We start from the raw sequence: 14,354 nt of genomic DNA, 5'->3' as shown, positions 1-14,354 counted from the left end.
TGGTTTGCAAAGTATTTTGCTAGTGCAGTATGGTGCTTAGGAACATAGGAAGCTGTGTTATACTGAGTGAGACCATTGGTTCACCTAGCTCCATATTGTCTGCACTGACTGGCAGTGGCTGTCCAGCATTTTAGATAGGGTTCTTTCCCAGCCATACCTGGAGATGCAAGGGATTGAACCTTCTGTATACAATCCAGATGCTCCACCCATGAGCTATGGCCATTCCCCATATAGCACTTTGGAGTGGAGACCTGAGTTCAAATCCTCATGTAGACTTGGAGCTGATTGAATGAGCTTGGACTCATTACTTTCTCTCAGCCTAGACTCCCTTACAGGGGTGCTAAAGGCTTAAGGTCCAACCCTTGTTGGCCTTGTTGTTTTCAGACATTCCAGTTGGTTAGTACCAGGGACAGAGGCTTTTTTGTGCTGGCCCTGTGATTCTGGTACTCTCCCATTTCTTTTGAGAAGTTCTTCCATTTTTAGATTGGTGCTGAACATGTCTTCTTTTAAACTCTGGGAGGCATTTTATAATTGTCTTGTGCTGTTTTAAATGAGTTTGCTAACTTTTGTATTGCTATTCTTTGTATTTCTTTATCTGTAATAAGTGTGTTTTATTATGTTTTATATCTTTGTAAGTACAGTGGTACCTCAGATTACAAACACTTTGGGTTACAGACTCCACTAACCCAGGAGTAGTACCTCAGGTTAAGAACTTTGCTTCAGGATGAGAACAGAAATTGCACGGTGGCAGCGGGAGGCCCCATTAGCTAAAGTGGTACCTCAGGTTAAGAACCATTTCAGGTTAAGAACGGACCTTCAGAACGAATTAAATACGTAACCAGAGGTACCACTGGAATTTTGAAACAAAAATTTTGAAATAAAGAACCTTGAACTATTTGCAATTCATTATCACAAGATGTGATGAAGGGCAGTAGTTTACAGGACTTCTTAAAATCATGGAAGGGTTTTTCATGGAAGGGTCATGGTTTAGAGAAAGATTGGTTGCTTTGTATACCACACAGCTCAGTTTATCAGGAACCGTCTAGTAAGTCAAAATTCAGGAGATTTAGAACAGCAAGGGTGCTGTCCAAGAGGGAACAGAGGCAAGAAGAGATGTTGCTTCCGCACTGGTTTGTCTTTATTTGAGCAGCTTAATGGTTAGTGTGGCTGCCCCACCACTTCAGGGCCCTTATGCAGAGCACTTGAGAAATCAAGCATCATACTCACAAGAAGAGTTCAGGGAGTGTCCTTCTGCTGCTAATGGACCTTGTACCTCCATACAGACATGCCACTGTGTCTTTGCTTGAGGTCTTAATGAGGAGGTAAAACCAGTCAGGGTGCGTTGGTTCCTCCTGACCTGCAGCTTCTTTGATGTTAGGTATATTCCAAGGTGAGTTATTAATCTCCACTGACTCCTGTGGAATCCCGTCAGTGCTTGATCTTCCTCTTTTGCTAAGGTCTCACACGCTTGAAGGCTGGTCCTGCCAGGAGACATGGTGGGACATGACCGGTTGCTAAACAGAACCTCTGTGTATGGGGGCTTTATATAGCTGAATACCTCCTTCTGGGAAGTGGGCCATGGAAGTGATGATCCCACTTCCACGGCCCACTTATGAGGATGATGCTCTCAAGCATCATCTGGTTGGCAGCTGAACTGAATGCTAGCCTACAGTGGCTGCCAACCTTTTTTCTATAAAGAACCACAATTCCTCAGAGGTAAGCTGTCAGTCTGCATACTGACTGTGGGTGGGGTCAAAGTCAGGGGTGAATGGGGCTACTCTCTTCTTCTTTTTCTGCTCCCCATCTCTGTCTCCCTCTTCCTCCCCACTGAGCAATCTGCTGCAAGAGGGACAGATTGCTCTTGCTGGATGACTGGTCTCTTGCAGGGGGCTTTTGTAATTAGGTCCTAGGGTTGCTGATTGCACACACCTGTTATACTAGACAAACCTTTGTCTGATCCAGCATAGCAATTCACACTTCCTTCTTACACACACATGTCTTCTCAGAAGCATGATTCACTTTGAATTTGCTAAACCAATCTAGCATATTGCTCTGTGGATACTTTCTGTATAGGCTGGAGGACAACTCATGCTTTCAAATGCCTTCACTTTAATATAAGCATGTCTTCCGTGTCTGCCTTTGCCCCTCTCTGAGAATGCATTCATACATGGGTGACTCAAAGAATGAATAGGTTTTCCCAATATGCCAAGACATCTGGGAGACATTGGGTGGGTGGGTGTCCATGGGAGAAAGAGACATTGCCAGGAGAAGGATGTTGGCAGTGCATCACCGCAGCTGAGATCGGAAGCAATTTCCAAATTACCCCCGGTCTGCTGAGTCATTAACGCCTTAACCTAATATCCTGTATTCATTTATTTAATGGCCAGATGAAAGGAAGTGATGGAGAGCATTTTGTTCCGGCTTTTCAAGGAAGCCAGATGACCACAGTGTCTGCCGAGGAAGAAGTCAGTTGCTACAATGGGAGCGGTTCAGGAAGGCGAAATTGGCAAGGCGAATCATTAGATGGAAATGGAATGCTAACAACGAGTTTAAGAAATGACGATGCTGCTGATGATAATGATGGGGCAGGGCTAATCTCCAAACAAAGTCTTGGGAAAGATGAGACTTCTCTATACTTCTTTATTTTGCACACATACAATTTCCTGCCAAATACTATAAATAACCCGCGTAGGAAAACCGTGATTCCCCTCTCCTCCTGCCAGTTGCCCAGGGTTGTAGTCACTGTTGGTTCTACTCTCAGTAGACTCTTAAAATTAATAGCCATGGTTAACTTAGGTCTATTGTTTTCAATGGGTGTCTTTTGAACAGAACTTAATTGGGTACAGCCAAGTGTCTTGCTACCAGTGGACCCAACTTTGGGAGGAGAACGGTTAAGTGGTAGTTTATCTTCTACTGACTTCTTAGAGCAGCCTTCCCCAATCTGTAGCCCTTTAGACTACAACTCCCATCAGCACCTGTCAGTGCAACCTCTCCCTATGTCAGTGCATGATGGGCATATGAACACATGGTTTTGAAAGCAAAATTTGACTGTAGCATTGGCTTCAGTTAGTAGTGGTGCCCACCCTGGGAAATGCTCTCCCATCAAATGTTAAGGATATAACATTTAGGAAACATCTGATGGTAGCCCTGTATAGGGAAGTGTTTTAAGGTTTAAGGTTTTATTATGTTGTAAGCTGCCCAGAGTGGCTGGGACAACCCAGTCAGATGGGTGGGGTGAAAATAAATTACTACTACTACTTCTACTATTGAAGAAGAAGAAGTAGAGTTTGGATTTGATATCTTGCCTTTCACTCCCTTTAAGGAGTCTCAAAGTGGCTAACAATCTCCTTTCCCTTCCTCCCCCACAACAAACACTCTGTGAGGTGAGTGGGGCTGAGAGACTTCAAAGAAGTGTGACTAGCCCAAGGTCACCCTGCAGCTGCATGTGGAGGAGCGGAGACGCGAACCCGGTTCCCCAGATTGCAAGACTACAGCTCTTAACCACTACACCACACTGGCTCTCCATATTGAAGCTGATATAGCACTGGATGAATGTGATCCTGCGGCGAAGACCCTGTAAGGAGTCTCGTCGCAGCATTCTTCACCTGTTGGAGTTTCTGGGTCAGCTTCTAGGGCAGCTCCACGTAGAGTGAGTTACAATAATCATACCTGAAGGTGACCGTTGCATGGATCACAGTGGCAAGATCAGGGCGATAGATTTTATAGTAGTATAAAATCAAAGCTTTTTTTAAAAAAAAAAGTTGTTCGGATCTGTGTTGTGCCAGGGCTATGTTGAAGGGGGAAATATTTGCTTTGTTTAGCTGATAATTTAGCAGCCTGTCTTTCATTGTACATATTCATGTCTTTATCAGCATTGTTCATGTCTTAAAGCTTATATAACCAGGAAACCGCGGGGGGGGGATGTGCAAGTGTCATTTATCGAGAGACAATGAACCTCATTCTATCCACTGTCTCATGTGAACTTTTGTGCAAGGACTGCATGCCTACAGGGAAAGTGAGAGATTTTGTATAATGAGGCACAATTCTTGGCTCTGGATTTTTGACATTTTGAGCCAAAGTGAAGATAGATTATACAGTGGTACCTCTGGTTACGAACTTAATTCATTCCAGAGGTTCATTCTTAACCCGAGTTACCACTTTAGCTAATAGGGCCTCCTGCTGCCACCTCACGATTTCTGTTCTCATCCTGAGGTAAAGTTCTTAACCCGAGGAACTACTTCCAGGTTAGCAGAGTCTGTAACCTGAAGTGTTTGTAACCCGAAGTGTTTGTAACCTGAGGTACCACTGTACATGGTAAGATCTATTGTTGTAATCAGATGCAGAATCTGAAGGCCTTGGTTCATTCCAGTTGTTCCAATTGGTTCATTCCAGTTGTTCCCCCATACACACAAGTGAAGAATGGGAGGGGCCACACCTGCTAATTATGTCCTCGGTGTCCCCTAACATTCAGCAGGATATCTGAAATGATTTCCCTATTTGCCTACAGCTGTATTGCATAGGCCTATTAAAAATATTAAAGATTCGTGATTTTCTGCTCTACCATATTGAGGTTTTGCCTCTTCTTCTGCTTCCTCTGGTGCTTGGTGCCAACAGGACCAGCCCTATCACTAGGCAAAATGAGTGCCTTCCTCAGGCAGCAAATGCTGATGGGCAGGAAGCAGCAACAAGTATTGAAGAAGAGAGCTATATGTGCTGTGCAGCCTGCCCCACATCCCCTCAACCAGGAGCAGGGAATCTTCTTTAGCCCAAGAGCCACCTTCCCTTCTGGGCAAATTTCGGGGGGAGGGGGCAGGGCCAGAGGCAAGATTGACTAGAGCAATAATTGTGGCTTTTGAATAGTGACTATCCTCCATCTGGGCAGGCAAGAAGCATTATCAGTCCAAAGACACATTCCAGCCAAGCAAAAACATTCAAGGAGGGTGCAGTGCAGGGCTGGTCAAACGGCCTGAGGTGAGAGGTCTGGAGGGCCTCATTTGACACGGAGGCCTCAGCGTCCCCCTCTCTGCCCTATGCTCGCCAGCAACAGACAAGAATGTCAGCCCCTTACAAGAGCTGAAATAAGATTTAACTGCCATTCCTGTCTTTGCCTCAGGCAGCGAACTGTCTTGAGCTGACCCTGGGTGCTTCCTTTCCACCACTACTTCCCTTTCTGAACAACTAGGGGACCCTGCTTCCCCTGTTTGCCCTCAGCCTTCCCAACCAGCTTTTATTCAGAGATTTTCAGTGGTTCGATAAACTCCTTTGGGAGATTCCATGTGAGAAGGGGTAATTTGAGAAAACCCCTTGCTGGAACAGGCAAATGTATTTGGGGGAGAGATGTATCTTGTCAAAAAAGACAGTGCGCATTAAATTCAATATATTCTGGGGGGGGGGGTCACACCGGCTGAAAAATTCTCTGCCCTTTTGCTTTTTTTGCCTTTGCCTTTTGGTGCTGCTCCGCTTTCCCTTTCATTTAGAATTTAGCTAAAAAAAGAAACATGAAGACAAGAAAACAGAGATCTCTTGTAAGATCTCTTATTGTAATTCTTTCAATACTCATGTGTTATTGTTTTTATGGCCAAACGGTATCACCCACACAGACGAGGAAGAGATCAGTAGGCTTGGGGGAATCAAAAGTTTGCAAAAGCACAACATCATATTGTGGGGGTGGCATAAGCCTAGTAAGGAACAAGCATGCTCATAACATTTTGCTGTAGAACCCATTTGTTCGTCTATTTTTTAAATGTGATTTTCTTCATCTGCACTGAATTCATTATGGTGCAGGCATAGCCCAAAGTGACTAGCTCAAGGTCATCCATTAAGCCTCACAACTGAACAGGGACCTGAATATAATTCTCCCCAATGCACGTCCTTGCAATCTATCCACTTCAACAGGGGTAACCATTGTCGTGCTCTCCATGCGTTTTGGACTACAACTCCCATCGTCCCTGATTATTAGCCATCCTGTCTAGGAATGATGGGAGATGTAGCCCACAACATCTGAAGCACACCATCTTAGCAACCCCTGCACTACACCCTTACAGGGGACAAGAAAAAAGAAGCAATGGCTCGGAAATTCTTCTGGCTCTTCATATGAATTCTGGTTGGTTGCTTCCTAGATTGCCAGAAGCTGCCTGTATTAATTTTCCACGGTAACAAGATTCCAACTTGCTTGTCTCAGTCTATGTACAGAGAAGCTCAACAGGAGCATTTCCTAGAATGGCCCTTGAGTCACTGTTAATTAGAAGTGAACATTTTATCCCAGCCATCTTCAAGTTGATCACTCTTATCTTTTCATTAAGCATTTGATTACAAAGTGGAGGCTGAAATTGCAGTTGAGCAGAGAACTTATTGATGCATAGCAGATGCGAAGGTGAATTTCAAAAGGACCCTCGGGTGCTAAACAGAGCAAGCATAAATGAACAATGCAGCCAATAACCCTGACAAAAACAAATAGGAAGGGCCCAGATTTGTCAAGTGGCATCAGCTCACATAGCATATGATCACGCCTGTGAAGTTGGGGTTGCCCTTATTTAGTTGTCAATCAGTGTCACGATTCCCTGCATGGGAATTCATGTGCAGAAGCTGAGAATGTGGCTATGGAGGTAGAACTTATCCTGAAAAACAGGAAGTTGTTGTGATCGTATCTGAAAAGATGATGCACAGGATTGACTGCATGATCCTCCAGTGTGGCTTGTAATAGTTTTTGCCCTTCCCAATGTGCTTTTGCTGTTTGTCACATATACAGTAGCCACTGTATATGGCAGCCACTGTATATGGCAGGGGGTTGGACTCGATGGCCCTTGTGGTCTCTTCCAACTCTATGATTCACTTTATGTGTGGCATTAGCTTCCCTTATAATAGAAAGTGTGATTGTCTCATGCAGGGGTTGACAAAGTTTTTGTGGCTTGGGCCGGTTCACTGTCCCACAGACCCTGCGGTGGGCTGAAGTGTGTGCGTGTGCACGAATACGCAAATGCTGTTTCCAGTGCTCCTTCTGGCATGGAGGAGGCGTGTGCAGCTTTCCATTGGCTGCAGGAGCTTCCTGCAGCCAATGGGAAGCTGGCCAGCGTAGCGGAATGCGGTCCCTGCTCTGTTCTGTGCCAGTTTAGTGCGGTGCATGGGAGCCAACCAAGCAGGCAGTGGGGGTCCCCGAGCAGGCAGCGGGGGTCCATGGGCTGGTTAAACGACGCCCATGGGCCACTTGTGGCCCATGGGCCTTAGGTTGCCGACCCCTGGTCTCATGCCTATCAACAGAGCAGTTCACTGACACCCAATCCATTTCTGGACCCAACTCAAGGCGTTGGTTTTGACTAATACAGCCCTGCATGACTTGGGACCCCCACTACCTGAAGGATAGCCTCTTCCTATATGTATCTTGGCAACCCCCTAAATCAATAATAGAAGCCCTCCTTCAAGTGCCCCCTCACTCTGTCGGGTGGCTACAAGGAACAGGACCTTCCTGGTTGTGGCCTCTCAGCTATGGAATGCGCTCTCTCGGAACCTTCTTGCATCTACATTAATATATTTTTGGCACCAGACAACAACTTTTTGTTGTTGTTCATCCAGTCTTTATAGGGTGAACATATTGCTTTAGGGTGAACATACTGTTTCAATTTTGTGGTATTTCTAGTTCAGTATTGAAATAAGTTTATTCCCTGTCAGTTGAATTGCTTTGTGTATCCGCTCTCGTGTTTTTATGACAGCTAATGTGTTTTAGAATTGTGTTGCAGTGCCTCAGGTATTGGTTTTGGTGCACAGTGGGTTGTATTTTTTTTTTTTAAAAATGTTCAGCTGTAGTTTTCATCTGCCTGTTGTTCAGAGAACATGGCTGAAGCCTTCTCCAACCTTGTGCCTGCCAGATGTTCTGGACCAGAACACTCATCAGCAAAAAGACCTGTCCTGGCTGCCAGTTGCCCTCCTTCTGTGTATCATCAGGCTCTGGGAAAGAAAGTGTGATGTGGGGGTGACAGTGCAATGTGGTCCATCCAGCCCTGCCCCCTGTCATGCTCCTCAACAAATGTTGAATGCAGTTCTGTGTGCATCCACATGTTTGTGGGTAGAGTTTGTCCACCTGAGGAGGGACTCTAATTGGGCAGAGTCCTTGCTTGCATTGTGGAACATCCATATGTGCATAGAATTCCTTCAAACCATCCTTTGAACATCCAGGTGATAGGAGAACATTGTGATCTGTGCTAGACTAGAGTCCCCCGCAAGCCTGCTCCATGTGTTCATTCAGCTTGTGGAGGGGTTCATGTAGAAATCCCTTCTTTGATATCTCTCTCTCTCTCTCTCTCTCTCTCTCTCTCTCTCTCTCTCTCTCTCTGAGGGTACAATTTTTTTCTTCGGAATTTAGGGGTGAGCTTATCCAAGAGATATCTTTGTATCTCCGCCTCTCCACATTGTTTTGTTTAAAATCCAGTTTGAAGTAGCATTCTGAAGAACTTGAAAACTGGCTTTGCTGACTCGGGGCACCAGTCACTAGAAATGGATTATTACGCTCTTTAGCCGCTCAGCCGTTTTGATGGGGTTTGTGCAAGCGAATTCCCCAATGGACTGAGCCCAAGAGAAAATGCAAAGTAATTTAGATCACACAAAATGAAGGTTATTTGGGTTATCTGGTGATGAAAATTAATAAATGATGAGGCAAAGCATAAACCTTTTAACCTCTGAAGCTCAGCGAAGGGAGAAATAACTTCAGACTTCTACTTAAACCCTCACAGCGATATTAGATGGGGTTTTGAAATTTTTATGGAATGTACACCAACCAAAATTGTACTATAAACAGAGACCAAGATAAAGGGTAGAATGCAATAAATAGCACTCAGTGAAACTGCTGAAACACTATCCTTACCTTAACCATGACATTCATTTTATTTATTTAAATGCATTTATAAACCACTTAATGTTAAAAAAAATAATTGCATGGTTATAGTCTAAAAAACAAACAATGTGTCATTAAAACGTTAAAACAAAAACATAACCCAAAGCCAATAAAAGAGCAGTATAGAAATGCATAAAAACAAATAAAAGGGATATAATAGAGGACTCAGACACATGACACAGGATATGAACTTATGAGTTGGGGAATACATGGGCAAAAATTGCATATCAGCTTTCTCTCTCTAATTTCCTTCATGCAGTATTCATCCAAAGTAATCACTTCTTAGCTAAATGAAACAAACACAGTACTACTTCAAAGGTCCAAGAGCAACTTAATATGGAAAAATAAAGCTCCAGAATATTTGCCAAAGCACATCCTGCGCCATAGAGAGATAAGATCAGGAATGTACTTTGGCACAATAATACAACACAGCTTTAACTTCTGAAAAATTGGGGAAAGGAATTAAATAGATTACAGCATATCGAAAACATGGGCATGCCTCACAAGGGCTTCTTGTAGGTTTGTGGTCCAGCGGTTTGTTCGGGTTTGTTGGTTTGCCACTGAGGAAGGCTATTTGGTAGAAATGCACCTGGCTATGGAAGATTGACTGCAGCAGATACCTGTCTAGTTCTAACTGTGTATGTTATTCCACCCTGGGGTGTACGGATTATTCTGAAAACAATAAAGCATGTTTAGTATGCACATCTAATAGTATATTTACATTCATCCATTGGCTGTTGTGTATTGTGAATGGTGATGTAACCATTGACTGCTGTTGGCTTATGTCACTCTTTCTGGCTTGCATGTTCCTACCCATAATACTATTCCATTTCTACATCAACCTGCAATTTCTTAATCATCTCAAAATGTTTAAATGCAGATTTTAAAGGTGTTTAAACATTTAACCTAAGAACATAAGAGGAGCTTGCTGGATCAGACCAATGGGATCTTGTCCAGAATCCTGTTTTCACAGTGGCCAACCAGATGCCTGTGGGAAACCCACAAGGAAGATTTAAGAAAAGGAGACCTCTCCCCTCCTGTGGTTTCCAGCAGCTGGTATTCAGAAGCATTTCTGCATCCAAGCGCACATTCAGAGAAGTGCAAAATCCAGTGGACAGCTGAATTCTGATCTGCACATTAGTCTAGAAATTACAGATCAGATCAGACCATTACATTTAGGAGTTCACGTATATCAAATTCCTGAAGCATTCCTCCTCCCAGCAGCCTTCTGATTTTGTGAACACAAATTCTTCCTGCACATCCGTGGAATAATTCATCTGAAGACTAAGTGCCATCCACACTGTTGGAGGTTAAGGCTACCGGTCAAGATTGTTAAATGCAATCTCTAGCAATGCAATACATGCAACTGAAGACCAGCTTCTAAAGAACTATTGTGGAAGAGGGGGGTCTATTACCTGCACATCTTCCTTGAGGCCTCTGGTTGGCCGTTGATCCTATAACAAGGAAGTTCAATCTTCCGTTATGGATCAGAGAGAAAACTTTCTGCTGGTTTTCCCCTTTACAGAGCAGATCTTGTTTCAGCATGCAGGTTGTGAGAGCAGCGTTACTGGTAACAATATGTGCATCTTGGTGTATAGATGATTAATCAAAGTTGTAATGAAAGCTGGTGACAATCTGCTTTCCACATTAATGTTGGCTTGGTAACGCATCACAGTAACAGCCTGTGATAAGATGTGTTTGTGTGTATTTATATATATGTGAAACAAGTAGAGCAGGTTAGAATGGTTGACTTGCTTATTTTTGGTGCTCACATATTTTTAGAACAAAACGAGTCAGAGTCGGGGGGGGACACAACGGTGTGCCACTGCAGTGAGTCAGGATGACATTTTGCACATCACAGACACTACCCAGTTTCAACATTGGTAAAAATATTTAAAGAAACTGTCATGTCAGCACTAGAGAGGAAATATTACATTTATCCTCCCAGCGTGCAGCTTGGTGGAGGAGAGGAAGCTGGCACCCTTAATACATCAAATGGGGGCAATATTGTTGTATAAGGAATGCAGAGAGGACATGTATAGGGGGCACAGCTGAAATGGACGCCACATGTTAGCAGCGGGCAAAGGCAAGAGTGGGCAGAGCAACGAGCACATTTTCCCCCTTCTAAAGTAGGCTAGTGTCTCCATACACAGATTGACATAGCCCTCTCTATCCTCCATCCAGACTAGCAAGAGGCATGATCAGAACTCATTGACACATTCTAGCCTGGTCAAAGCACTCAGGGAGCCAGGCAGGGCCTGGAGAGAGTCCTGGGAGCCAGAGACAGACACCTGAAGGGCTACATTTGGCCCTTGGGCTTTAGATTTCCCACCTTCTGCAATAGATGCTCAAGGTGTTTTTTCTTCAAAGTGAACGGTGAATAAATTAGCAGTGCTGTTCTGCCTCTCCTTCATCCTTTAATCAATTTGAATTTTTGTTTTACTGTGAGACTTTACAGTTGAACATGCAGCAAACACAGCATGAGAATTTTACTGACGAGCCAAGAATTTATTCCTTGCTGCAGAGCCTAATAAATAGTGAATAATCGCTTTCTTTTTTAAAAAAAGATAGGTGCACTAGCAAAGCGTGCTGAGGAACACATTGTTCACTGACGACGTTCCATCTTTTATGCAGCAGAGTAGCAAAACGCCATTCAGTGCCAGAGTCAGAGGAAATGAGGCCATAACTAATGTCACCAGCGATCATTATGACAGGGGTCATGAATTCATACATGATCCTTCCTATCTCACTTTGCAGACTTCATTAAAAAAAAACCTGTAACACTTTAGGTAGATTTGATTTCTCTTTGGTAGCTGAGTTTTTGTTTTAGAGTGGGACTTTTTCAAACCAATGTGTATGTGATTTCGAAAGTAAACAGAGATTTTTGAGGTGAGGGAAGATTAGGGCAGAATCTACTTACAGCACAGCAAAGATGAGCAAAACTAAAGAGGCATTCAGGCACCACTACTCCGTTTTCCCTATGTCTCCTAACCTAATAATTTTTTGCATCGTATGTGATCTTTCACACGACATATAGAAGTCACTTTTGGAAATCTAGCAGAAATTTAGCACTCATGTCCATGTTAACTGCTTCCAGAATAAATCTGTTTGCAACCCATTAACCCAGAAAAATCACAGGACAAAACATGGGGCAGAATATTCTTTCCTGACTTCAGGTGGGCCAGCAGAAACCACTACTGATGTCAACAAACAAAGCCACCCTGACCTATTCACTGGAATTATTGCAGTGTCTGGAAATGGTTTATGGAAAGGGACCTGAAGCCCCGTTAAAAAAGCTTGCATGAGTTCAGAATGGTTTTTCTGCCAGAGAAAGGGGGCGAGGGGCAGCATCATACACCATGTGCCGCTTTGCCTCCCAAGTGATTTGTTTCGCTGTAGCAATATTTATCATCTTGATGAAAGATGCCCTGGCTCTGAAGATTGGAAGGGTTTTTTTGTTTTGCTTTGTTTTGTTTACCTGCTTAATTTGAAGCAGCACCTATACAAGGTACTGTGACATCAACATAATAACCTGAAGCCAGAGGCATCTGAAAAGATTTATTTCCAGAGCTCCTTTGCGGTGACACGCTTTTTTGCTTCTGACATTCTCAATTTGCAGGCTGCTGGTGATCCAATCTGATTCCTTCTGACTCTTTAATAAGGATGTCAATGCACCAGGCGGAGGCCATTATCTGATAGCTGCATGGAAATAAGAGGCAGAGTTAGTGATCTCAAGGGGTGGCCAGCTCTTTCGCCTCAGATGAGCTAGTCAAGGTCACCAGAATGGTAGATTTTCTGTCTATTAGCTTGTGTCGTACTTCGTTAAATATATCCCTTTTGAGTGCACCTGAGGAAACGTTTATTAATTGCTGCATGGGGTGTTAATGCAGGGACTTAGCATAAAAATAATTTTAGGCTGCCAGCTGCACATTACAGGTGAAATTGGAATGCAAATGGAAGCTTACCAATCACCCAGGAGACAGTGTATCACAGCCTAGGTAAATATTACTAACATCAATAGGACTACTTGTGAGTAAATTTGCATAGTTGCAAAATGGAATATTTGGCTATATCTTCCCCAGGCACCTTTGTTAAGCAGGCTAAAGAGATCACTGGTGGTCTTATTTTCACAGGGTGTGTAGCACGAGGGATGAGGGATTGTGTTGTGATTGGCTTTTGAGATCCATCATATCCTGAGTTCTCGTGTGCCACTGTGGACATATCAGTGGGGTGGGGGGAACTTGGTAAAATTCGTTTCTGCTTCTTCCATTGCCTCTTATGGAGTTAAATTTCCTTACACCTTCCCTTTTGGTGGTGTCAATTCCATCTGGTTACATGAGCATTGCCAGTGGCCGGTGAGGGTTTGGGTGTGATGAACCTGTGTCTGCCCCTCACTGCACCCTTTCCCTGAATTTGCGGACTCCATTTTCATCCTGTTCAGTATATCCCATTGGTGAGCAGTTGGATTTTCATAGGGATGTGGGTTTTATGTTAACATGGCCTCCTTTGTGTGTCTGCCCCTCAAAACAGTAGCTCTTTGGAGCAAATGGGCCTACTATGTTGTAGTATGAGATGTGGGAGAAATTTGGTTCAGTTTGCATTTAAAGGTGAACCTACAAAATCCACACTTCCCAAAACAATCTGCAAACCAAAACACAGCTATCCTCTGAAACTGGCACTTCATTGAATTCTGCAGTGCCATTCTCCAACCAAGTAACATGTACAAAAATGCATATACTGGGGGAAAGGGTGGATTAAAATGCATATATTTGTGAAAATATCATACAAACATGCATTTTATTGGGGAGCATTGCTTTGCACAATTGTGTGTATTAGTGAGTGGACTTTAGCTGGTGATGGATGGACTGTAGCTCATTGGTAGGAATCTGCTTTTAATGCAGAAGGTCACAGGCTCAATCCCCAAGTGGTAAAAAAAAAGTGTGTATTAGGTAAAATTGCATGCAAAAGTTCATACGAGAGAATAGTTGTTTTTTCATGTAAAAAAATCATGAACTGATGTGGATATGTGGAGAATTAAACTGAAGACTGGCAAAATTAAGAACTGAGAGAAACCAAAATAAACCAATTTGCCCATCCCTACCAGTAGTATCGCCTCAACTCTCCCTCTTCCTCTCTTCCTCACTGGTGTGTAGCAATTTATCTGAACCAGACCATCCCCATCACTGAGTTTACCCACTTCACTGAAGGCAAGGCTGACACTAGCATGTCGGATTCTTCTGTGCTGGTAGCTGGTGTAGTGATTGGAGCAGTTCTCTTCCTTTCCTGCGTGGCCATCATCATCGGCAGCCTGCGAAAGAATAGGTGCTTTCAACATCTCCAGCTGAGAAGAGATGCCAGTTACAGTAAGAGAACTGTTCTGATTTTTTAAATAACTTCTTCAAAAATATAGATGTTCTGCAAACGTTTCCAGTGTGTTTTCCCACCAGCCCCTTTTCATTCTGTTGCTGTC

At 43.6% G+C, this 14,354-nt stretch overlaps 1 protein-coding gene and 1 long non-coding RNA gene across 2 annotated transcripts in view; both read left to right on the top strand.

Moving 5' to 3' along the window:
* The window catches only part of LOC309375068, a 605,268-nt gene that overhangs the window by 525,335 nt on the left and 65,579 nt on the right, over window positions 1-14,354 (top strand). The window lies entirely within an intron of this gene.
* The window catches only part of BEAN1 (brain expressed associated with NEDD4 1), a 45,615-nt gene that overhangs the window by 22,614 nt on the left and 8,647 nt on the right, over window positions 1-14,354 (top strand). The window contains exon 4 of the mRNA XM_081920429.1: window positions 14,038-14,247. Within this exon, the coding sequence (XP_081776555.1) occupies window positions 14,038-14,247 (210 nt within the window). The remainder of the gene's footprint in view (window positions 1-14,037; window positions 14,248-14,354) is intronic.

This window comes from Podarcis melisellensis (assembly GCF_964234715.1).
Source record: "Podarcis melisellensis genome assembly, chromosome: 8".
In the NCBI taxonomy this organism is placed as follows: Eukaryota; Metazoa; Chordata; class Lepidosauria; order Squamata; family Lacertidae; genus Podarcis; species Podarcis melisellensis.
This window is presented reverse-complemented; position numbering and strand designations above follow the sequence as displayed.